Source organism: Solanum verrucosum, unplaced genomic scaffold (assembly GCF_900185275.1).
Source record: "Solanum verrucosum unplaced genomic scaffold, falcon-dt-bn FXZP01000032.1, whole genome shotgun sequence".
In the NCBI taxonomy this organism is placed as follows: domain Eukaryota; kingdom Viridiplantae; phylum Streptophyta; class Magnoliopsida; order Solanales; family Solanaceae; genus Solanum; species Solanum verrucosum.
In genome coordinates this window covers 2,398,552-2,422,120 of record NW_026020569.1, presented here as the reverse complement: position 1 = coordinate 2,422,120, position 23,569 = coordinate 2,398,552, and the positions used below count along the sequence as shown (strand labels likewise).

Here is a 23,569-nt window from a genome sequence, read left to right as displayed (position 1 = left end):
AATTAGCAGGCTTTTACATTTTTAAATACTAATACTTTTTTAGATCCATTGAATCAATAAATTAACAATAGTGATAAAGTAGCTTTTTTGATATAATCCTCTTACGTGTTACAATTCATGTCGAGTGTGATATTTTTTTTTTTTTTTTTTTTTAAATTTAAATTATGGATTCTTTTTATAAAAAGTATAAATATACGAGTCAAGTTTTACATTTTAAAAAAATTTAAATCCTACCTTTCGAAGAATTTATAATTTGAAATTTAAATTGAAATTTTTGTACATATTTTATAAATAAATATTAATTTCAAATTAAAACTAGACGTTTGAATCATAGATTTTAAATACTTTTTCACCTTATTTTAAATTTATGAAAAAAGAAAGAAAAACTCACTTTAAAATACTTTATTGAGTTTGAAATACAAATCCAAATTAGATTTGAAAACTTTACAATCAAGTTATAAAATATAATTTTTTCTTTCAAATGATGAATTAAGTGGTACATTAATCTTTTAAATCTACTTTGAGTATATGGACAAATAAATTGGATGGAGGGAGTAGTAAAAAATTATTCGGGAAAAGTGAATAGTTAAATTTGGGGAATAAAATGAAGAACGAGTTAAATGTAATTTCATGGTGCCCGCCAATTTCATCTATTTCCCTCTCTCTTTCTTCAAAGCTTCAGCGGTTTATCTCGAATTTTCCGTAGGGTTCTTCTCCGATCGCTTTCAACTTTCGATAACACAGAAACCTAGCAATGTCATCGTCACTCCATACTGAAGATTCTCAATGGAAAAACCCTAGCATTTACAGCCGCAAGGACAAATCGCTCGGTCTTCTTTGCTCCAAGTAATCTCTCTCTTCTTTTCTTTTGCATTTGTGTTTTATGCCTGAGATTCATAGGTGGTAAGTGTATCTACGCCACAATTCAATCTTAGAACGAGATGTTTATGTGAAATACGTAGTAAGTATACTAGTCGTGTTAGTGTAAGTGATTGATTGATGAGAGAATGTTGATGCTCGAGGAATTTTAGGGTTTTGAACTTATTTTGACTTTAAGATTCTGATTAAGGGTGAGGAATTAAATAAATTATATATGGAAACTAAAGAAAAATCCTTAAGAAGCACAAACAGATCCAAGATTTGAATTTATGGGTTTCTATAGCAGTTTCAAGTTGATATATGATATTAATTGAGTTCACAGTTAGGTATTAATAAATATTTAGTGAATATACATAGTACTCTTGAAACTTTATACATTTATACTCCCTCCGTTCCAAAATAAGCGGTGTTTTAGCCTTTTTATTTTGTTTCCAAATAAGTGGTGCTTTAGGATTTCAAAAAGGAATTGATCTTATTCTTCCATGTTTTAGGATTTTAAGAAGGAATTGATCTTATTCTTCCAAAATTACCCTTCTTTTAATACATATAATTTTACACCATTGAAGAATCATTTTTTTGGATGGCAAGGGAAACCTGCAGCCGCTACCCTTTGAGTGCACACATGGTAAAATCTCCGCCCCTATACATATATACTCCCTCCATGGATCTGCCCTGCTAAGCAGGCACGTTTTAGAGTCAAGAGTATGAATGCTCATAGTTAGATTGAATTCAATTGAACAAATTCAAACCATAGACATTGGTTTCGCGTACTCCTAACTCAAAAAACTCTTATAAGGAATTAAACAAAACCAATAGAAGTTTAATAGATATCATCACGACAATCAAAGAAAAATGCTTGGAGTGAAGGGTTTGATCCTCTCTTCTTTTTCTCTTCTTTCTTCGTCTCCTCTCTTTGTGAGCTTCCTCAAGTGGTTCTCTTCAACTTGAAGCCATAAATATGTCCATAACCTCCTTGGAGTCACTTTCTATCGTAACCTTCATGTTTATAGAATGCAAGGAAGACCTTTCTCATAGTGACTTAGGGATTTCTCTCTGATTTAATATGTTGGAGGGACACAGCGGTGGTTTCTAGCTCAGCAGCTCTGAGAAACTATTTTGCAAATGTTTAGTAAATTGAACATGTCTCTTTGTAGGAGTTTAATCATGTCTCAGCTCGTTGGAAAATTTTGAAAATTAATTGTTGAAGGTGAGATTTTTTATCTGGTATATTGATTGTATGTTCTTTGTCATTTTTTTTGCTTCCTTCTTCTACAAAATTAGATAGAAATGTGTGGAGGAAGCTGATGATGTGCCTTATACAACTTAAAAACCTAAGTAAAAAATCTGTATTTTTTTCACTATAAATCAACATATCATCTCTATCATTACTTTCTTGACCTGATAAATTTTGTACCATTCAGTTTCTTGAAGCTATGTGATCGGGAAGGTGAGGACTCCACCATTGGTTTGGACAATGCTGCAGATCAATTAGGTCTTTGCTCTGTCTTCTCATCTACAAGTCCTCATTTTGTCTTCCCAACCGTATCAACACCAATAAGCAGATTTCTTCTTGAATATTATCACACAGAATCTCTTTGTGGTTGTAGGTGTCGAGAGGCGTCGCATTTATGATATTGTCAATATTTTGGAAAGCGTTGGGGTAATTCTTTATCTTTCATCTTTGGATCTTCCTCTCATAATCTTTATATGATTGTGAATGACTAAGGCAGTTTATTTCAGGTTTTGTCAAGAAAAGCTAAGAATCAGTATAGATGGAATGGGTATAGTGCAATTTCTAAAGCTGTAGATTTGCTTAAGGTAGTTGATATGCATTTTCCTTGTCTCATATGGACATGTCCTGGGAATTTGATATTATTTGCTTATTTTGTAGAAAGAAGGACTAAAAGATCTGTCCACTGTCTCCTCCACTTGCCACAATGTTTCAAATGTATGTACACCATGTTCTTTATTTGTCCACCCTTCACCACAATGAGCCATCTATATAGGGTGATTTGGAGTGGGACTGTAATAGTTCAAATGTGGATATTCTCCCATTAGTTCACTCAATTAGTTACTTTGGTTTGCTCTGCGATTGCACCTTCTTCTACTAGGTCATAGCTTGTAACAATTCAGATGTTAAGGAAAAAGGAGAAGGCAAGACTGCTGGATCAAATAAAATTGGTAAGTTCTTCTCTGTAGGTGTGATGGTTGTGGTTTTTTAATTGATTTTTTTCCCAGTGGAAGGAACATTATTCTGATATTCTAAAGAACTGCTGGATATCATATATCACATTCAATATTTAGTGAGACTAACTTGAGGTCTGATTATGTAGACAACCGGAAGGAGAAGTCTTTGATGATTCTTGCACAAAATTTTGTAAAGCTTTTCCACTGTTCTGATGTAAGTGGAGCCATACAGATTTTCTGACTAGTTGTCAACTGTTTGCAAGCTAATGCCTTATCTTCTGTAGGTTGACTTGATATCTCTTGACAAGGCTGCATCAACTTTGCTTGGTGATGTCCACGATCCGATGGCTATGAAGAGTAATTCATGTTCATAATATGTTGTTATGTTTAACTTATGATGGAAAATTTGACAGAAAGCTTGTTATCTTTCATAAATATGTTGCAGCAAAGACCAGACGCTTGTATGATATTGCAAATGTTTTTGTGTCTTTGAATCTCATTGAGAAGGTTGGTCATATAGTTTGAATGATCAGTAACTGCGTATTCTCAAAATAATGACGTAGAGAATTATTTCTTCTGATCTTTGCAATACATATGTAGATACGCAGCCCAGATAATGGAAAACCAGTGTTTAGGTGGATTGCCTGGAACGAAAATCCGAGGAGTGGGTCCCTTGCAGCTGCTAAATCAGATGATTCAACAAGGAGAACTTTTGGGGCAGAGATCACAAACATAACTCCCAAACGATACAGGGATGACTCTTCATCTGATCTAATGTCAAATGGGCTAAAAAGGTTGAAAGTTGCAAAAGATGATGAATTAAAAGATAAAAAGCAGGAGATATCAGCAGAACAGCTTAATGAACGTGGTACAAAGGATTTTGTATTTGGTCCTTTTGGTCCATCAAGTCTGCCTAGATCAGGAATTTCTGGAAAAGAAAATTTGAAACAGATTCAGAACTGGGAGGATCTTGCATCTAAATATCACCCTCAGTATCAGAATAAGGGTAATTTCTGAATCTCATTTGAATAAGTTGAATACCTTTTATTCTACCCATTCCAAGTGCGGTAGGGAGGAGGGGATGGCACCTTTCTTGGGCTATATTCTCATATATGTTGGTCCATAAGTCTACTCATTTCACAGGTTTCTCATATTAAGGCAGGATCACACATTTGAACCCGTTTCTATTCCCCTCTCCTTACTCCTCATGAACAAAAGAAAAAGAATTAAAAAAGATATTTGTATACATTTTTGCGCTCGTTATTTCCTTTCCATGCTGCTCTGATTACACTTCTTTTGAGCTGAGGGTCTATCGGCTATAGCATGCCTTTGAAAAGGTGAATCAGCTCTGATTAACTCTTCTGCCATTTTAAGAGTTACCCATGAGACTACATTTCTTGAATGGAAGTACAGTTTATCCAATTTCTAGCACCCAATTCAGCTACTGTTAGAGTAAAAATTGTTTTTCTGTTCATGTGAATGTATGTTTATATCCCATGTAATTATTGCATTAATGAAGAGGTTGAAATATTTCCATTTGCCAAATGTTACAGCTGCAAATGAGCTTTTTGCTCATTATGTTGAGGCATGGGAGTCTTGGCAGGTTGAAGCTGCCAACGAGCTGCACAAACAACATGAACATTAATGTCATCTTGGATCTTTTTTATTTCAGATGGTAGCAAACACATTCAACAAGGACATCTCTGATGCTGTTACTCTCACTTGAGAGATGGCGGTAATTGGTTGAATATCTCCTGCATACATATCAGTTGAGTGTGCGGCTTATTATCAGTTTGTGATATCCAAGCCCTTTAGTAATATTTGGTGCCATTGTAGTTCCCAGTTTTATCTGATGAGTTTCGTGCACAGGTCCATGAGAGACAATCAATCTCTCCTACGTACTTAAATTCTTCGTATGAGCTTACTAGGTTTTTAAATGGCAAATACCTGCTACCATTGATGTTGTTATCTGTGTTCCGGTTCCTTTTTCCTATTCAAACCTCTTGAAGCAATTCCAAACTGAACTTTAATTTTATTGAGCTAAATTAATCGTGTTGTAAATATTATGCAGACATCTCAAAATCTTTGCTTGTCATCTCACTGTGTGGGAATGTAAATTAGAAATTGAAATATCATTGCATTTCATTGTGCAAGAGTGAAATATGCAGTATGTCGCCTACCTTATGTTTGATACGGATATTTATTATTTTAAGCTTGGATCTGACGAGTCTTATTCCTCTAAAATGAGCTTAATCATACACGCACAGTTTGACAAACTCAAGCCTATGTATAAATGATGTATAATATATGGACTTGTGCTCATTCATAAATTTAACACGCTCGTATTTTTTGGAATATGACCACCTTTTGGATATACCATAATAAACGAATATAACCACCTTGTGGATAATTCAAAGTTGGAGTAGGAGATCAAATTTATAGTGTTGCTAGCTATTTTAGTTTGTGAGAAATTGAGTTCATTAAATGAATATATTTCTTCAAATTGATGATCAAGTTTCTACTCGAATAGTTTCAGCTGCCAACTCTCACAATTTTTTTATTTTTACAAAAAAAAGTTATTAAGTATTTTTTTTCCGACTTTCTGTGATTCTTTTTGAATTCTAGCCTAGTCAATAAAAATTCTCAATATCCACCGATGGCACACCGCCACCGCCATGGGTTTTAAGCGCTGGTAGTACAATTATGCAGTCCTCTCTGAAACAGAGTCGATAAAAGTACCAGACGATGACCAAACAAACACTCTATTTAAGTTCTAAAGGATGAATAAGATAGAGGAATTAAACAAAACCATGAGAAGTTTAATAGATATCATCAGGACAATCAAAGAAAAATGCTCGGATTGAGAATGAAGGGCCTTGATCCTCTCTTCTTTCTTCGTCTCAACTTCCTCAAGTGGTTCGCTTCCACTTGAAGCCCTAAATATGTCCCTCACCTCCTTGGAATCACTTTCTATCGGAACCTTCATGTTTATAGAATGCAAGGAGCACCTTTTGCATAGCGACTTAGGACTTCTCGCTGCCTTAATATGTTGGAGGGACACAGCGGTGGTTTTCTAGCACAGCAGCTTCAAGAAACTATTTTGCAAATCTTTTGTAAATTGGCTATGTCTCTTTGTAGGAGTTTTATCATGTCTCAGTTTGTTGGAAAATTTTGAATATTGATCGTATGTTCTTTGCCATTTTGTTTTTGTCCCCTTCATCTACAAAGTTAGGTAGAAATGTGTGGAAGGAGCTGATGAAATGCCTTAAAAACTTAAGTAAAAAAATCTGGATTTTTCGCTATAAATCAACATATCATCTATATATCATTACTTTCCTGAACTGATAAGTTTCTTACTATTTAGTTTCTTGAAGTATGTGATCGGGAAGGTGTGGACTCCACCAGTGGCTTGGACAATACTGCAGATCAATTAGGTCTTTGCCCTGTCTTCTCATCTACAAGTCCTCATATTGTCTTCCCAACCGTGTCAACACAAAATGCAGATATCTTCTTGAATGTTATTACAAAGAATCTCTTTGTGGTTGTGGGTGTCGAGAGGCGCACATTTATGATATTGTCAATATTTTGGAAAGCGTTGGGGTAATTCTTTATCTTTTCATCTTCGTCTCATAATCTTTATATGATGAATGAGTAAGGCAGTTTATTTCCCTTTTTGTCACGAAAAGCTAAGAATCAGTATAGATATGGAATGGGTATAGTGCAATTCCTAAAGCTGTAGATTTGCTTAAGGTAGTTGTCTAGTTAATATTATTTGCTTATTTTGTAGAAAGGAGGACTAAAAGATCTGTACACTGTCTCCTCCACTTGCCACAATGTTTTCAAATGTATGTACACCATGTTCTTTCTTTGTCCACAATGAGCCATCTATATAGAGTGATTTGGAGTGGGACTGTAATAGTTCAAATGTGGATATTCTCCCATTAGTTCACTCAATTAGTTACTTAGATTTCCTCAGCGATTGCACCTTCTTCTACTAAGTCATAGCTTGTAATCATTCAGATCTTTAGGAAAAAGCAGAAGGCAAAACTTCTGGATCACATAAAATAGGTAAGTGCTTCTATGTAGGTGTGATGGTTGTGGACCTGTGGTTTTTGAATTGAATTCTTTTCCAGTGGAGAGAACATTATTCTAATATATTCTAAAGAACTACTGGATATCATATATCCCTATTCAATATTTAGTGAGACTAACTTGAGGTCTGATTATGTAGACAACCGGAAGGAGAAGTCTATGATGATTCTTGCACAAAATTTTGTAAAGCTTTTCCATCGCTCTGATGTAAGTGGAGCCATACAGATTTTCTGACTAGTTGTCAGTTGTTTGCAAGCTAATGCCTTGGTGATGTCCACGATCAGATGACTATGAAGAGTAATTCATGTTCATAATATGTTGTTATGTTTAACTTATGATGAAAAATTTGACAGAAAATTTGTTTTTCATAAACTGTGTTGCAGCAAAAACCAGACGCTTGTATGATATTGCAAATGTTGAGAATTATTTCTTCTGATCTTTGCAATAGATATGTAGCCCAGATAATGGAAAACCAGTATTTAGGTGGATAGCCTGGAAAGAAAATCCTAGGTGGTCCCTTGCAGCTGCTAAATCAGGTGATTCAACAAGGAGAACATTTGGGGCAGAGATCACAAATATAACTCCCACCGATTCAGGGATGATTCTTCATCTGATCAATAATGTCAAACGGGCAGGTATAAAAGTTGAAAGTTGAAAAAGATGATGAATTGTAAGATAAAAAACAGGAGATATGCAGCTTAATATATAAACGTGGTACAAAGGATTTTGTATTTGGTCCTTTTGGTCCATCAAGCCTGCCTAGATCAGGAGTTCCTGGTAAAGAAAATTTTAAACAGATTCAGAACTGGGAGGATCTTGCATCTAAATATCACCCTCAGTATCAGAATAAGGGTAATTTCTAAATTTCAGTTAAATAAGTTGAATAGCTTTCATTTTACCCATTCCAAGAGTGGTAGGGAGGAGGGAATGTGTATCCCTACTTGGTCATCCAATAGTTACAAGTAATTATTTCTTTTTAGTAGTAGTTATTTTTCTGTAATAGTGTAGTTTTTCATTCCAGTAATGTTAGTAGATCATGTCCTAGTTTCTAGGTGTAGTTATCTTATAAGTGTTGTATTTAAACTATATGTTTGTCTCAGAAAATATAAGCAGAAAAACAATTTCAGTTTTTGAGTACTTAACTCAAAAGATTGTAGGTTCTCTCTTAACGAACCAGCATCATAGGTCATAGAAAGAAAACTTCACATTTATCTTGCAACGTCCCATAACTAGATCCACAACAGGGGACCGTAACAACTTGGTATCAGAGACAGGAGATATGGGAAACCAAACTCAACATCAACTAGCACAATCGGTGAACTTGTTCCAAGAAGAACGTGCAACCAATTTGGCCAGACGGGAAGCAATAAATGCTCGTTTGGATGCACTCGCAAAGGATTTAGAGAATTCTAAGGTCAATTCTAATTCAACTAAAAATACAAGTCAGAATCACAGTTGGAAGGAAAAAAAATAAAAAGTGGCAGGATGGTCAAGATCAGAAGTAAGAGGAAGTTTCATCGTTCCTCGACATACAAAGTTGGATATCCCACGATTTAATGGCCAAGAAGACTCTTTGGGATGGTTGAACAAATGTGAACACTTCTTTTGACACCAACAAACTCTAGAGGAAGAAAAGGTTGGACTTGCTTCTTTTCATTTAGAAGGTTTTCTTCAACTAGAGATAGATATGCCTCAACCATCTTGGGATGAATTCAAATGTCAATGTTACTTGTGCTTTGGGCCACCAATTAGAAGTCAGAAATTGGGAGAATTGGCTAAGTTATGCCAGATTAGGTCTGTGGCAGATTACCAACAAAAGTTTGAGCAGTTAATTTTGCGGGCTAGTATACTCACTCAGTCGCAAAAAATTGAACTTTATATAAGCGGTCTTACTGATTATATAGCTATTGAGGTTGAGCTGCATAATCCTCCAGATTTGGCTACGACGATGAGTTTATCCCGGCTTTATGAACGCAAGGAACAACCCGTTTGTACACAATTGTTAGATGCTTGCAAGTCCAAGGCAACAGATTTCTCACCTCAACAACATGCCAGATTTGTGAAGAAACTGACTAGATCTGAAATGGAGGAAATTAGGTGACTTAAGGGACTTTGTTTCAATTGTGATGAACCATTCACCCGAGGTTATCAATGCAAGAAACTATTCTGGATTGACTTTATAGACGATGAGGAAGAGTTTGTTGGAAAGGAGGGAAATACTAATACTTTCTGCACTTAGTGTGCTTGAGGACAAGCGCGATTTGGAGGAGAGTAATGTTATCACTCCTTAGTCATCCAATAGTTAGAACAATATTTATTTCTTTTTAGTAGTAGTTATTTTCCTGTACTAGTGCAGTTTTTCATTTTAGTAATGTTAGGAGATCATGTAATAGTGTTGTATTTAAAATATCTGTTTGTCTCAGAAAATATAAGCAAAAAACAATTTCAGTTTTTGAGTACTTTGACTCAAGAGATTGCAGGTTCTCTCTTAACGAACGAGCATCATAGATCGTAGGAAGAAAACTTCAGATTTTATCTTGTAGCATATCCATAACAAGGGACCGTAACAGAATGGCACCTTTCTTGGCTATATTCATGATATGTTGGTCCAGAAGTCTACTCATTTCACAAGTTCCTCATATTAAGGCAGGATCACACGTTTGAACCTATTTCTGCTTATATCTTATCCTCCCTAGACCCCACTTTTACTACATTTTCGCCTCTTTTTTGATTAATCATCGTCTTTAACCTCTTAATCCATGAGATATGAAGAACTAGTAGCTAATCATTAAGTATCTTTGGTAATTAGACTTCATAATGTTGAACAACATATAAGAAATGCCACAAGCAAAGAGAAGAAATAAGAAAACTCTACCTTTATCACTAAGTCATGTTTTTATCTGAAGATGACAACTCCAATTTGCTTGGTGTTGTTTTTCTTATTTCATGTTTTATATTTTCCAATTAAGCCTGATAATTTTGCGCGCCCAACAGTTATAGCATGCCTTTGAAAAGGTTTCTAGGTGCAACTGTTTCTGCCATTTTAAGAGTTACCCATGATAGACTACATTTCTTGAATGGAAGTACAGTTTATCCAATTCAGCTACTGTCAGACTCAAAATGTTTCCATTTGCCAAATGAGCTTTTTTGCTCATTATGTTGAGGCAGGTTGAAGGTGCCAACGAGCTGCACAAACAATATGAACATTAATGTCATCTTGGATCTTTTTTATTTCAGATGGTAGCAAACACATTCAACAAGGACATCTCTGATGATGTTACTCTCACTTAAGAGATGGCGGTAATTGGTTGAATATCTCCAGCATACATATAAGTTGAGTGTGCGGCGGCTTATTATCAGTTTGTGATATCCAAGCCCTGATGCTTAGCAATATTCGGTGCCTTTGTAGTTTCCAGTCTGAGATCATGGAAGAATATACATCGTTGCAGGGGAAATTTATGTAACAACAGCATGGATGAATTCCGTTTGCATTACCCGAATGTGTTCTCTCACTCAACCCTTGCAACAAATGAAGACCCCAAGGCTTTCAAGAATTATCAAAATCGTCTTGCTACTGTAGACTATATGGTACCCCTTGAAAGTTATGTTTTTGCTGCGCAAGGTCATAGAAGATTTGAAGGATTTCGAGAGACCAATAGCCCTGACAGGTTCAATTTTGTCAGATTGATCGACTCACTGGATAAGGGTGAAAACTCTTCGGAAGAGTTTGATTCAAAAGTTAAGGCCTTAAAATCCAACAGATTAGGAGCACCTTGCGTCAGACAACCCGGAGAATCACCAAGATTAAACAACTTTCACGCAAAATCCTTGACCAGGTTGGGTTGTTTATGTAATAGATCATGGGAAGAAAGCCAGTAAACAGCAACTCAACAAGAGAACAAGTTAAGAGGTTGCTTCACAAAGATAGGTATTTGTATGATTGATTATAAGTTGGTAGATTAGTCCAATGTAAATACTTGTTCTACAAATGGCCTATAAGGGGCTGCCAGACGTCTGGTTTCTCATAGCCTGTTTGGCTATTGATTATATTGGCAAATGCTGGATCAATGATATATTCATGAAAAATACTCATGCTAAGGACTGGCAAAAATATTGAATGTTTAAAGAGGTGCAAACAAATACGGGACAAGGAAAAGAGTTTCTTGCCTAAAAGGAAAAGAGAAGTGGGCCATAATTGAGTGTTGGTGACGGTGTATCAACGAGAATCGGAGAAAAGTGCTCCAACAATAGAATGTCCCAAACTCTCATTCAAACTCTTGAAGCTGTAACTAGTGCACCACAGTTTGATCATACATCAGAACGTCTGAAATGTCCAATCCAAAATAGTGCTATTCATGCATGAAAGTAAATGAATTTTTCTTCCGGAAAACAACAGTTCAATAGTATATGAAAAGATGTGCCCTGTCAAAAGGGAGGAACTTGTGGTTCTGATTACATTTATTCAAGTTTCTTTCAATATCTTTTAGGCCCATCGCAGGCCAGAAAAATGCATTTCATGTCTATCTCATTCAATGGAAAAGAAGAGGACAAAGAATAATGATGTTATAATCCATATTAAACTTGACTAGGGCATTAGTTTGGATCGCTGAAGAAGCCGTTGATTGATGGCATAATCTCTGGAGACTTGTTTCGAACAAACTTCCTTAGAGCATGCTCTGAATATTTCTCCCCTTCTGAAAAATTATCCAGCACTCCTGCTGCCCTGTTTTCCTTCGTCACCCTGAGAATTTTGCAAACATCAAGAAGACACGGTCAGTAGGGTGTGGGGGTGGATGCAACTTGCATGTAGAGAGTTCAGTAGGGGTCAATTGAATCACCTTTCAAAAGATAATATCGTGCAAATAGGGTAAAACATTTTATGTCAAATAAATAAATTGGGAATCTCGTTGACACAAAAGAAGCTTCTAGTATAGTAGCAAATGTGGCTCAAAAATTGCTACCGGTCACGTGTTCTAACCTCGGGTGTGGCATTCACACTTTTCAATTATCTCCTTCATAATATTCCAAACTCTGCCACAGCTAAAAAAGATGCAATCTGGTACGACACAACTTAAATGTGGGCGGTTTCATTGCCTAGCAGATGTTATACCAGTTGATCAACTGACTTAATTTGTACCACCAACAAAGAATCAAATAAAATTGATCCAAAATTAGAGAAATTTTACCAGGTTTTCCTTCTTCCGTTTCTCAGTCTCGCAATTGTAACCTCATCTGTTGCTTTAAAGTCCTACCAGTTATACTCTTAGAAGCTTTTCTTCTTTATCGAATTATTGATTGTCAAAGAACACTCAAGTAAATCACAATCAGTGGTGGATCTATGTATTACTAATTGGTCCATTCAAATTTAGTAGCTTTAGTTCACTCAAAGTATGTGGGTTTAAAATTAACTAAATAAGTACCAAAGTAATAGAATTCGAAACCAGCAAGTAAAATCATGAAAACTGAACCCATATTGTTCAAATCTTGAATCCATCTCTAACCCACACATATACATATATTCTTTCATCAGCATCTAAATAAACAATAAACATAAAGGAGGCATACAGTTTTTAGGGAGATAAATCAAGGGTAGATCAATCACTAATTTTATTGAAAAATTATGTTTCTATTTACTTCTTTATTATTCATTCTACCTATGAGGATGAAAAGGGGAAAATGGCTTTACCTATAATCTACAGGCTCCAGGGTGGAGGATTGGGCAGCCTAGCAATGGAGTTAGTAACCTTGAATTCTCAAATTATTCATCAACTAAGCGTAAATTCTAAGCTGTCACATAAATTCTCTACATACATGCTCGATCTAGTTCTTGTATTGACATAACAATCTTTAATTCGACAAAAAAAACTCTTGCAAACAATGATTGAAAGAGAATTTTATCAAGCATACTCTTCGTTTTATTTTTCAAAAAGTACCATGTATCCAATTAAAGTTGGTTAAATCAAATTAACACAAATTAGACAAGGCATAAACGAAGATGTATACAGAGGGCATATGAATAGATACCTGACTTCAGGGTTGGTGCATATATTACGAACCAATTGCATTCCACAGATCCCTACAGCAACGCCTACGGCTGCAAAAAGTGGATACACCTGCGCCACCACAAATATAGCATATTTAATCAATCAGATCTAATCGATAAACCAACACTCAACCATAAAACAAGAAAAGCCCCCAATAATCCATCAAAAATCGCCGATTTCATAGGAAGATTTAAAAAAAATATTTATAATAAGGAAAGAGAAGGGAGGAGATCTATGGCGGAAGAATAAAACGAACCTCGGGCCTCAGCCATCGATTAATGGTGGAAGAAGCCATAGAAAAACGGGGGAAAGAACACGCAAACTTTACGATCTTTTTGAGACTGTTGATGATGATGACCTAACCTGTTCATTTCGCCCCCTTCCGTATTTATATAGTCTCGCGAAATCGAAATTCTTCGTTGACTGCAATTTGCTTTATTTTCAATTTACGAAAAGGCCCATAAACTTTTTAAAGAAATCTTTGAAGCTCTAAATTTTCTTTTCAATTTCTAGAACAAATTGAAAAGTTTTTTAGAATACATAGTCCAACATTAAATACGATAAAATCTCTACATAACGTGTTGTTTTTATTTGTTATAACAAAATTTTGTTATATAGAATATAGAATGTTAAATTGATTTTTTTTTAAAAAATAATTGTTATAACAAAATGTTATAGAAGTTTAATTGTTTATAAATAGATCTTACTATATTAATATTCTCATGAGTTTGAAATCATATATATTTTCTTTACTTTCTTTTAATTAACTAAAAAAGTAAATTGTGTATGTAAAAAAAAGAAATAAACATCTCTCGGTAATTGATTTGTTCAAATTAAATTTTCAAACAAAGATCTTGTGATATTTATATCAAAATTTCAATATTTTTAGAGCTTGTTTTTACATTATTAAGCTATATATAGTCGTAGTTGACTAATTTGCATACTTTTCATTTTAAAATTACACAAAAAAAGCAACCTATTAATATTTATCAATTTATTATCTTTCGATGAAAGAAAGAATTAGAATCCATAAATTGGTAGCGTTTCTACTAACATGAGTGTTATGCAACAATATTTCAAATGTTAATCCAACCATGTTCAACAATGTTAGAGTTGAAGGTCATTTTATTATGCTTTTGGGACTATGAATAACAATCACAACTTCTTAAGGGGCAAATTTGCATACTTTTTAATTCTATTAAAGAAGCGTAAAAGAAAGAAAAAAGTACCTCTAGTAGCAACCAAAGCGTTACATAACAATATTATAAAATTATGAAATGCATACGATTGGACCGACCATTCCAATTGGGTGGCTCCTGGCAAGCTACAACTATCATAAGCGTCTCCATGCATGAACAAATGGCCTACTTATTTGACCATTTTCTCATTGGCTCTTCATGATTCAAACAATTGGTTCTCATTTTTCTACTTTTGCCACTAGAGAAACCAAATTGACAAATTCTGTTTGGGCCTCCCTCCATCCTGACGCCACAGTCCACAAATAAAATTTTGTCCATTTTTTATGCGTGCATCTCAAACGCGATTAATTAAAGACATGCACATGTTTCAATAAGGAATTTGTGAATTAAAAACACTGCATTCTTTGCACTATTAATGTGGACTTCTCCTAATTATAATCCGATGTATGAATTAAAAACACTTTATTCTTTGCACTATTAATGTGGGCTTTTCCTAATTATAATCTGACAAATTAACCTATTTTTGCAAGTTAGGACGCCATTCCTTTTTACTCCCTCCGTTCCTATTTAGTTGTTCATATTTCCTCTTTTAGTTGTCCCTATTTAGTTGTCCATTTTAACAAATCAAGAAATGACAACAAAATTTTTCCTATTATACCCTTATTTAAATAAAGTTGTCATAAATAAAATAAATAAACTTATGAACTTCCCAACATTGATTAGTTATCTTGAGTGAATTTATTTTGAAATTGTAAATTGTACTATAAGGATAAAATTGTAACTTCACTATGCTAATCATTGTTGTCTTAATTTGTGTGTCATTTCTAAAGTGGACAACTAAATAGGGACGGAGGGAGTAATATTTTAGTTAGGTATATCATATATACTCAAATTGTTAGTAATTTGAGTATGGCTCCATCCATAGCAACAATAAACAAGGAGAGATGGTAGAGAGAAATGTACAAGAATCATAAATATAATTCTAATTACTTCTTAGTACTTAAATATTTGTGAGTGAAAAAAAAACTTGATGAATTCACTTATTTTATCATTATCAAGAGATAAAAGAATATAAGAGCTGAAAATAAAATATCCATCACTTTTTGTTATTAATATCAATATAAATATTTTCAAAAGTTAAAAAAGTACTTATAATAACCTGAAATGAAATAATATTTGAATAAATTTACTCTTTGGTAGACAGCTATGTTTGCTGGACCATTTGATTGATAAGGATTTACTAGTGTCTATGAGTAAGAAGACAAAATGAAAATTAGTGGTGAGGTTCACTCTACAGCAAAATTTAATCAAGTGCCCGTTCAGCATAGTTTTCAATCTTTTCCAAAAATATTACTATTAGTGATAGTATTATTTTGTGTCGTTTGTTTTTGAGTTTGGTTATTATTTATATATTTTTTAATATTTTAATTATCGTTTTATTTGAAATGACTATTGTTTAGAATAATTTGTCAGATATTCTATACTATTTTTTCATGACTTTTTCTATTCTAGTTTTTTTTTCTATATTGATTTGAATTTTTTTTCTTGAGCTTAGAGTCCATCGTAAATATTTTTTTTGCTACTAAGGTAATAGTAACGTCCGCATACACTCAATCCTTCTCAAACTCAACTTTGTGGAATTACATTGGATATATATTATTGTTATTATTGTTAATTTGAAGATTGTTTTTTTTTTCATTTCAAACTATCCAAAAAAATTAAAAATTAACTCTAATTAATATCTGTGTTCAAACGTAACTTAAATTTTCAATTAAAAAATAAATACAATATTCTCTCTATTTTACTTTGTTAGTATTACTTGCTTTTTTAGTATATTTTCGTAAAATGCATATTTTTATACAGTTAGCATATCCTAATTAAGATTATAAAATTTAATTTAATTTTTAAAATTCCATCAAATTAAAAACTAATGAAGTATTTTTTTTCTTTCTTTTAAATAAAAAATTCAGGATTTTTATGTCGAAACGTCACTAAAAAGAAATTAGAAAATGACCAGATTTTCAAAGATTCTCGCGTTTTACGGAAGGAGTTCACAACCAGGCATACGAGAATGGTGAATCCGTAAATAAATCAAATAAGAAGGGCATAGAGTCAGTTAATTCAGAAGCCAACAAAAACACGAAAACGAATTGGGTGGGATGAAATGAAAGATGAGGGGGAGAGAGAATGAAAGGAAGATGTGAGAACTTCGCCGGAGGCATCGCAAGCCACACAATAAAATAGACGAAGGAGAAAGAAGCAGAAGAATCTCCGTCTTTAATGGCTGCCGCCTCAGCTAGGGTTTTACTCGCATCTCGTCTAGCAGACCTCTCACTTAAGTCTCATCAACATCCTCCTCACCTACCCCCTCCTTTTACCCACCATCTCCTCATCCGTCCCTTGCTTCCTTCTCTTTCCGCTTCCACCAGGCGGCGTACGTCCGTTAACTGCCTTATTTCCGGCGTAGACGGCGGCGGTGTTTCGGACGACTTTGTTTCCACCAGGAAGTCCAGTTTCGGCAGTGAATTCTCTGTTATTGCCAATATGCTCAAGCGAATTGAACCGTTGGACACTTCTGTTATATCTAAAGGCGTTTCTGATTCTGCTAAGGACTCAATGAAGCAGACGATTTCTACTATGTTAGGCTTGCTCCCTTCAGATCAATTCTCAGTGACTGTTCGGTTTTCCAAACACGCTCTCGATCGCCTCATTGTTTCTTCTATTATTACCGGGTACCTAATCTCTTAAATTTAATTTATGCACAAAGTCTAAAATAGTGATTGTTAATTTGTTAAAGTTCTGGATCAATCTGAATAAGTTATGGTGTATTCAATTGGTGTTGATTTGTGGTGGTAGGTATACGTTGTGGAATGCGGAGTACAGGATATCCTTGATGAGGAATTTTGATATCCCATCCGATAATTTGAAAGGCTTCAACTCATCGGAGGAAGATGTGAACTCAGGCTCAAAGAGCAAGGGGATAGAGCGGGGAGAAAGCGGAGTTGGTGTAAATATGTCTTCTGCGGTTTCAGAGAGAATGGATATTCAAGCTCTTGGGAATTTATCTCCGGAAGCTCTGAAATATGTTCAACAATTAGAAGAAGAACTCTCATCAGTTAAGCAGGTGAAATTCTTCCTCTTTTGTAATCTATCCAAGCTACTGTCAGTGTTTGATTATATGTGAACTATTGGCTTGTCATTTTTTAGTTACAGAACATTTGGTTACTGCAGGAGTGTTCTCGTTATCTGGTATAGCGAGTTTGTGTGGACTGATGTTGATTAAGAAATATTTGTGGCATTTCAACTCATGTTTATGGATTAATCTAAGTATTTTTTTACCTTAATATGTTAATTGAATATGCCACTGCAGCTCGTCTGAAACAGCTCCTTTTTCAGAACTCATTGATAAATGTCCATCTGATAATTTTTGGAATACTAGCTACTCCATATGGGTTAAATTTGAGAGGTGTAAGAGTTGTCAACCACTGAAGTTATCAAGTATGTTTGGCCAAAGTGCTTCACTCATTCATGAATCTTTTCATATAGAAGACTCTTCATTGTAAAAGTTCCATTATGTTCATTCTACTGCCAAGAGTAGTCTAAAACAAAAGCTATTTGGATGCTTTCATTGGTGCAAAACTTAATTAGTATGAAATTCTAGATACTTTACACACATTTGTTAGTTAATCATGTAAATTTTCTTTGAAGTTATACTCTCAAAGTAGAGATTATTAATTATCTTACTAAAAATTATGAATTAGTCGCTATTGCAAAAAAGTTGGTGGATGGAGTAACTAGTAAGGTTAAGCAGTTACATTTGTGACAGGTCATTATTTTAGAAAAAGTAAACATTCAAAGTTTCACTTGTGCGTAAATCAAATAAAATCAAATTTCTGGATAAGTAGTGTCTAAGCCCTGCTTTCTGCAGTTCATTCTTGAAGCATGACCTTAATCATAGAATATTTTTCAGTTGCAAATTATTTTGATTATGTTAAATGGATATTTTCAAGTAAGAGTTGGTGCATAGAGGAATTATGAATTACTACATCTTCCCCATTCTTCTCCCTGTCGTTTTTATAAATATGCTGGGGGTGAGTGTGTTGCTACTTGCTTATCTCCAAGTTTATCTATGCATAATTTAATTAATAGTTATACTTCTGCTGGAAAATCAGATATTTGCCTAGATCAAACATTTAGCTTCTGGCTAATCATGTTACTTGAACTCACTACTCTTGTGTTTCTTCAATAATTAAGCATTTGAATTTGCCTACATAAGATTGAGACAGCTGAATTCCTTAGGGTACAAACTTGCTCATTGAAACTGATAGTTTCTTGTTCCTTTCTTCAGTGGCACATTGCTATGTCCGATTTGACATTAAAAATAAAAGCTTCAGCTAAACGTTATACTGTCCTTCTCTGTTTCTCTCAGGAACTGCATTCCCAGCAACAGGAAAATTTGCAAATGGAGTATATCAACGAAAGTAACAATGATTTGCTGGATTACCTTCGGTCATTGGAATCTGACATGGTATTGTAGTTATTTGTATGTCATACTGTGTGAAATCCATGAGATTGAATCCTGATGTGTCTGCTACTGGAACAGGTGACTGAACTATCCAGACCATCATCCTTTGAGGTGGAGGAAATTATTAAGGAACTTACTCAAAACATTTTGCAAAGATTTTTCAAAGAGGACGACGTTAACAAAGAAGAAGATTCTAATTTCACTGGTGCCAAAGACTACCAAAGTAGTGATACCGAATTATGCGATGCAATAGGCACTTCTCGGGATTACTTGGCAAAACTACTTTTCTGGTTAGTAACGTGACATCTCTCTGTTATTTATTACTTTATCCCTTGTAGTCACCAACTGTCTTAGCTTTTCTCAGATATCCTCTAGCTTTATCTGAACTGATTCTTCTGAGTAGGTCAATAAAGCATCGTTGTAATTGGCAGGTGTATGTTATTGGGCCATCATTTGAGAGGATTGGAGAACAGATTGCATCTAAGTTGTGTCGTCGGCTTGTTATGAGTTTGGGAAGTACAAAGAGGGATGTACATTCTGCTTCTCTTTTACTCCCCTTCTCTTTTTCTCTTTCTAGCTCAATTATTTCCTGTTATTTATATAAGAATAATCCACATATCCTGTAAAATTTTGTTCTTGCAAGTCACGAGTAATTGCATGGGAGGGTGTACTGTTGAAAATGATAAATCCATTTCTCAGATCCTCTTTTCCTTGATAGCATAAATTGATCAAGTACACTCAAAATGATGCATGCAATCTGCAGTTGATAGTTGATCCTAGCTTGCATTTTCCTTTAGCAAATTCTAATGTAGGATAATCATTCGTCACATAATAACCACTATGTATAACCTCTTTGCTGATCTCCCATCAACCTTCAACAGTTGGTTGCAATAAGACTATCACCAAAATCAAACATTAAAGGAAAGATTTTCATTGTGCGCTGCATGGTGGGGATGATGTTGGGGGGTTTATAAACGTGAAGGATGGTATGGATCATTTCAATTTTACGTCTGTGAATTTAGAATGGTGGAATTTCCTTGAATTTAGAGTGGTGGTTGAAAGAGAAGTGTCCACACTTCACTCAGGATTCAAAATGGTTGGTGAAAAGTGGCTTTTGTTGGCAAAAAAAAGAAGGGGCATGCTGCTTTGATTGATAAAGTCCTGCTATACTAATTAGGTGAAATTATAATACTAGCATTGTTTTTAAGTAGTGGGGGTATTGTTTATCTTAATATTGTGGTAGGTAGTCCGAAACTTCATTTTATATTTGGTGTCAAGATACAAGCGATCTAGAATTAGTATTTCTCGACAGAAGTATCTTTTCTAAACATGTAAAATTAAATGATGCATCAGTTAGAACAAATGTTTTCTTGTGGAGGAAAAAACTATGCACGAACTAATACTTAAAAATATTCATAGTAAACACATCATGTCAAATAAAAAAATGGTGTATTATATAAATATTGGTGGTACATCTTCATCCATTAGGCATATTATTAGCGGCAATAAACTTCAGCAATCCATTTATTAATTTCCAAATGTCTCGTTAACTGAACCTTGAACCATACATTAGGCAGATAGAGGGCAAAAAAATTCTGAATCTTGTACAAAACTCTGTTCTAGAATGCGTATCATTAACTATTCAACGTACTCCAATTAAGACTTCAAAATCATGGAAGAGAAAATATCAAATGAATACTCTGATTATCACAAATAAAATGAAAGAATAATCGCTTTACAAAAATAATTTGCTCTTATACACAAGAAATAACTCGAAGGGGACTCAACAAAATCATCCCCTGGATCTAAGTTGTCACTTTTTCCCAATGTAGAAAAAGAATAAAAAAATTATCACTATAGGGTTTTAACTTGTATGCTTAAACAATCAAATCATGGCTCTTGGCTCTTGATCGTCAAAAGAATCAATTGAGCTAAGTCTATAGAGATCATAAGGCATCCATAAAAGATCAACAGGACAAGGATTCCCTTTATCAAGCCTGACCCAAGGTTTCCCTTTACCGCTCCAATGCAACAAACTAACTGGACCTGGATGCAATGTTCTACAACTATTCACCAAATTATCTCCACCAAGCCCATGTTGATTCCATCTATGATCAATTCCTTCAATTTCCCCTCCAAATACCAACATAAATGGTGGTAATGATCCCAATTCATAAATCCTTTTCTCCTTCTGTATCTTCATCCATTTCTCAATCTTTACAGTATAATCTCCTTTTCTCCATTTCCCTAAATCTATAACCATCACCCCTGTATTGAAATAACAAGGCTTTTTCCCTTGAAACACATTCGATAATTTCGGGTCAGACCAAAAATTGTTGGTAAAATATGTTCTGAAATTTGCGTGACAGTACTCTGGAGCTCCAATAATTCTCGAACCAGTTAAAGAAATCGACCATAACTTTTGGATGTCATCAACCAAAACAACATCAGAATCAAGATAAATTACCCTTTCAACACAGGGCTGGATGATCTCAGCTAAATAAGTCCTAGCATAGTTCAATGGATTATCAAGAGCTTGACGAATCGAAGATGATATCAATTTCTTCACTCGAAACTCATTAAAGCTGTAAACTTTGTAACTCAGAGATGGAAATATGGACTTCACCATCTGTCTCAGTTCTTGAAAATCTTTATTCTTCGAAGCCACAAAATGGAAATAAACATTTTCTGGACAAGATGAATGCTTGAGAACAGAGTGAACTGCTGCTACTGATCCTCTAAAATATTTGACATCAAGAGTCATAGCTACATGTATCAAACTTGGGTCACAAATCAACAAATTTGAATCTAAAATTGGACATTCTTGGCTATTACGATACTCTGGAGATTCAACATAATTCAAATACCCATCAATTTTAATATTTCTGGGCTTCTCAACAAAACCTCTGATAGCACTTGCTGGAACTAGAAACAGAGAAATCGACAAAAACAGAACAAGGATGAGTTTTTTAGAAAGAATCATAGCAAAAGAAATTTGAATCAAAGGGAAGAAGAAGATGAAAGAAGAAAAGCAAAGAATGTTTGTTAAAAAGTAAACGCGTTTTGAAGTTTTGTGAGAAGTTGACATATAAATAGAGGTTCAGATTTGGACGAGTATTTGCCTTATTGGTCGTATCGCGTTGTTGGGACTAGAAAAGTTTTTAGGAAAACACAAACGCGTTAGGAGAATATTAATTATAATAATACTCAATGTTTTTACGTTGCCGAAAGATTCTAACGTTTATTAGCACACCATCACACACAAAAGTAAATATAAAACAAGTGTACAATTGATAATAAATCCTCAAATACGATTCTTATAGCTCTTAAATAATCGTAAATCTATAAGAAAAAGGATTTAAGAGGTCTTAATAATCGTAAATCTATAAGAGAAAGGATTTAAAAGGTCTTAATAATCGTAAATCTATAAGAGAAAAGATTTCTCAATTCTACTAGGACAATTATTTTTCTTTGCCAAATATAATTGGAAAATAAATTTCTTAAGCTAATACCCATTGGGTCCATATTACGTGAATTTTTGGAGTTTGACACACCTTAACTAACTGATTGAAAAAATAAAATTTTGAATAATTAATTTATTTTGAACTATAAAAGGAATTTTAATGATTCACTTAATATGATTCCGAGGCAGTAAAGATTATGAATTTTCTAAATAGATAGGACAAAAATTCAAAACATAATTATATTATTCTTCTAGAACTATGTTTGGTTCTTTGATGTTGTTTCGAGGAACCTAAGGTGAAGTGTTAGGTTCGGTCCGGTTAAGTGAATTGGTCCACGCATCAATGCAAAAACATGTGACCACGTGCTCTGCACCCATTGGCAATAATTTCTTATGTAAAATATAGTATATGACAATTTTAAACTTGACAGATTTTAATCCGTACACAACATTCTAACTATAGTGTTAAATTAAGCTAGAGAAAATGACTTTAAACTGTTGGTTATTTATATTTAGAAGTTAAATCCTTTTTAATATAAATAATATATCTATGTGGTATATACTTTTCATCGTGTTATTTAAGTTATATTTAGTTTTTTTTTTTAAAAAAATATTTAACTAGTAATCAATGGTGATAAATAAACGTTAAAAAAATTGCCTAGTCTCCTCCGCTACAGTTCTCTCCTTCTCTTTCCACTCTTTCTCATTCATCCTAGTATTCTATTTCTATATTAGATATAGGGTCCCGTGCTGGTATATATTAATATTTTTTATTTCAATTTATTTGATATTATGAAGAGAAAATGGTCAAATGCCCTCTCAATCTATTATTGAATTTTCAACTACACACTTAAACTTTACGGGAGTCCTATCATCTCCCAAACTATTTAAAACTGAAATTATCATCTTTCTAAACGCTTATGTGGCAAAGTGAGTGTATTTCACTTTAGTAAACTTTTATTTTTAATTTTTCTTTCAGAAATACTTGTATTTATAATTATTCTTTTTTCTTTATTTGTTTCTTTCTTCTTCATTACAACATAGACTTTTCCACCATTCACCATCTCTACATCTCCACCGCCACTATTTTCTCCATTGTCACCGTCACTATCATCTCCACATAATTGACAATGAAATTTTAGTATTCCTCTTGATTCTTGAATTTTTATTTTTCAATTTG

General features: G+C 34.1%; 5 protein-coding genes and 1 pseudogene across 7 annotated transcripts; 4 read left to right on the top strand and 2 right to left on the bottom strand.

The window, feature by feature from the left end:
• Positions 1–614: 614 nt before the first annotated feature.
• LOC125811063 (E2F transcription factor-like E2FF) lies at positions 615–5,257 on the top strand. 3 transcript variants are annotated; one of them, XM_049490555.1, is made up of 11 exons: positions 615–846; positions 2,301–2,371; positions 2,487–2,539; positions 2,620–2,697; positions 2,771–2,827; positions 2,991–3,060; positions 3,213–3,280; positions 3,351–3,393; positions 3,512–3,573; positions 3,667–4,072; positions 4,620–5,257. In XM_049490555.1, the coding sequence occupies exons 1-11, from the start codon at positions 755–757 to the stop codon at positions 4,709–4,711; spliced, it is 1,092 nt and encodes a 363-aa protein (XP_049346512.1). In that variant the 5' UTR covers positions 615–754; the 3' UTR covers positions 4,712–5,257. The 3 variants fall into 3 exon arrangements, with proteins under 3 accessions (XP_049346512.1, XP_049346513.1, XP_049346510.1); XM_049490556.1 differs by having other exon boundaries at positions 3,351–3,423; positions 4,739–5,257; XM_049490553.1 differs by having other exon boundaries at positions 3,351–3,423.
• On the top strand, positions 4,796–8,021 carry LOC125810995 (E2F transcription factor-like E2FE; annotated as a pseudogene).
• Positions 8,022–8,845: 824 nt separating this feature from the next.
• On the top strand, positions 8,846–11,037 carry LOC125810994 (O-fucosyltransferase 19-like). The gene is made up of 2 exons (XM_049490486.1): positions 8,846–9,255; positions 10,608–11,037. The coding sequence occupies exons 1-2, from the start codon at positions 8,846–8,848 to the stop codon at positions 11,035–11,037; spliced, it is 840 nt and encodes a 279-aa protein (XP_049346443.1).
• Positions 11,038–11,562: 525 nt separating this feature from the next.
• Positions 11,563–13,603, bottom strand: LOC125811068 (uncharacterized). The gene is made up of 3 exons (XM_049490561.1): positions 13,459–13,603; positions 13,183–13,271; positions 11,563–11,899 (listed from the first exon to the last, which is right to left on the bottom strand). The coding sequence occupies exons 1-3, from the start codon at positions 13,495–13,497 to the stop codon at positions 11,752–11,754; spliced, it is 276 nt and encodes a 91-aa protein (XP_049346518.1). The 5' UTR covers positions 13,498–13,603; the 3' UTR covers positions 11,563–11,751.
• A 2,954-nt stretch (positions 13,604–16,557) lies between these two features.
• LOC125811065 (uncharacterized) lies at positions 16,558–19,626 on the top strand. The gene is made up of 5 exons (XM_049490558.1): positions 16,558–17,133; positions 17,258–17,525; positions 18,831–18,929; positions 19,005–19,216; positions 19,358–19,626. The coding sequence occupies exons 1-5, from the start codon at positions 16,682–16,684 to the stop codon at positions 19,431–19,433; spliced, it is 1,107 nt and encodes a 368-aa protein (XP_049346515.1). The 5' UTR covers positions 16,558–16,681; the 3' UTR covers positions 19,434–19,626.
• A 987-nt stretch (positions 19,627–20,613) lies between these two features.
• LOC125811066 (probable galacturonosyltransferase-like 10) lies at positions 20,614–21,971 on the bottom strand. Its single transcript, XM_049490559.1, has one exon. The coding sequence runs from the start codon at positions 21,907–21,909 to the stop codon at positions 20,812–20,814; it is 1,098 nt and encodes a 365-aa protein (XP_049346516.1). The 5' UTR covers positions 21,910–21,971; the 3' UTR covers positions 20,614–20,811.
• Positions 21,972–23,569: the final 1,598 nt, after the last annotated feature.

What these genes read in the sequence shown, in the direction of transcription:
- LOC125811068 (XM_049490561.1), bottom strand. Translation starts at nt 13,497, where the DNA reads ATGGCTTCTTCCACCATTAATCGATGGCTGAGGCCCGAG. An exon ending in ATCGATGGCTGAGGCCCGAG is followed by an intron (nt 13,272 to 13,458) that starts GTTCGTTTTATT and finishes GTGGTGGCGCAG; the next exon opens with GTGTATCCACTTTTTGCAGC. An exon ending in TGCACCAACCCTGAAGTCAG is followed by an intron (nt 11,900 to 13,182) that starts GTATCTATTCAT and finishes CAAAATTCTCAG; the next exon opens with GGTGACGAAGGAAAACAGGG.
- LOC125810994 (XM_049490486.1), top strand. Translation starts at nt 8,846, where the DNA reads ATGCCTCAACCATCTTGGGATGAATTCAAATGTCAATGTTACTTGTGC. An exon ending in TCTGAAATGGAGGAAATTAG is followed by an intron (nt 9,256 to 10,607) that starts GTGACTTAAGGG and finishes ACATCGTTGCAG; the next exon opens with GGGAAATTTATGTAACAACA.
- LOC125811066 (XM_049490559.1), bottom strand. Translation starts at nt 21,909, where the DNA reads ATGATTCTTTCTAAAAAACTCATCCTTGTTCTGTTTTTGTCGATTTCT.
- LOC125811065 (XM_049490558.1), top strand. Translation starts at nt 16,682, where the DNA reads ATGGCTGCCGCCTCAGCTAGGGTTTTACTCGCATCTCGTCTAGCAGAC. An exon ending in GTTTCTTCTATTATTACCGG is followed by an intron (nt 17,134 to 17,257) that starts GTACCTAATCTC and finishes TTGTGGTGGTAG; the next exon opens with GTATACGTTGTGGAATGCGG. An exon ending in GGTCATTGGAATCTGACATG is followed by an intron (nt 18,930 to 19,004) that starts GTATTGTAGTTA and finishes CTACTGGAACAG; the next exon opens with GTGACTGAACTATCCAGACC.
- LOC125811063 (XM_049490553.1), top strand. Translation starts at nt 755, where the DNA reads ATGTCATCGTCACTCCATACTGAAGATTCTCAATGGAAAAACCCTAGC. An exon ending in CTTGCCACAATGTTTCAAAT is followed by an intron (nt 2,828 to 2,990) that starts GTATGTACACCA and finishes TTCTTCTACTAG; the next exon opens with GTCATAGCTTGTAACAATTC. An exon ending in CTTTGAATCTCATTGAGAAG is followed by an intron (nt 3,574 to 3,666) that starts GTTGGTCATATA and finishes ATACATATGTAG; the next exon opens with ATACGCAGCCCAGATAATGG.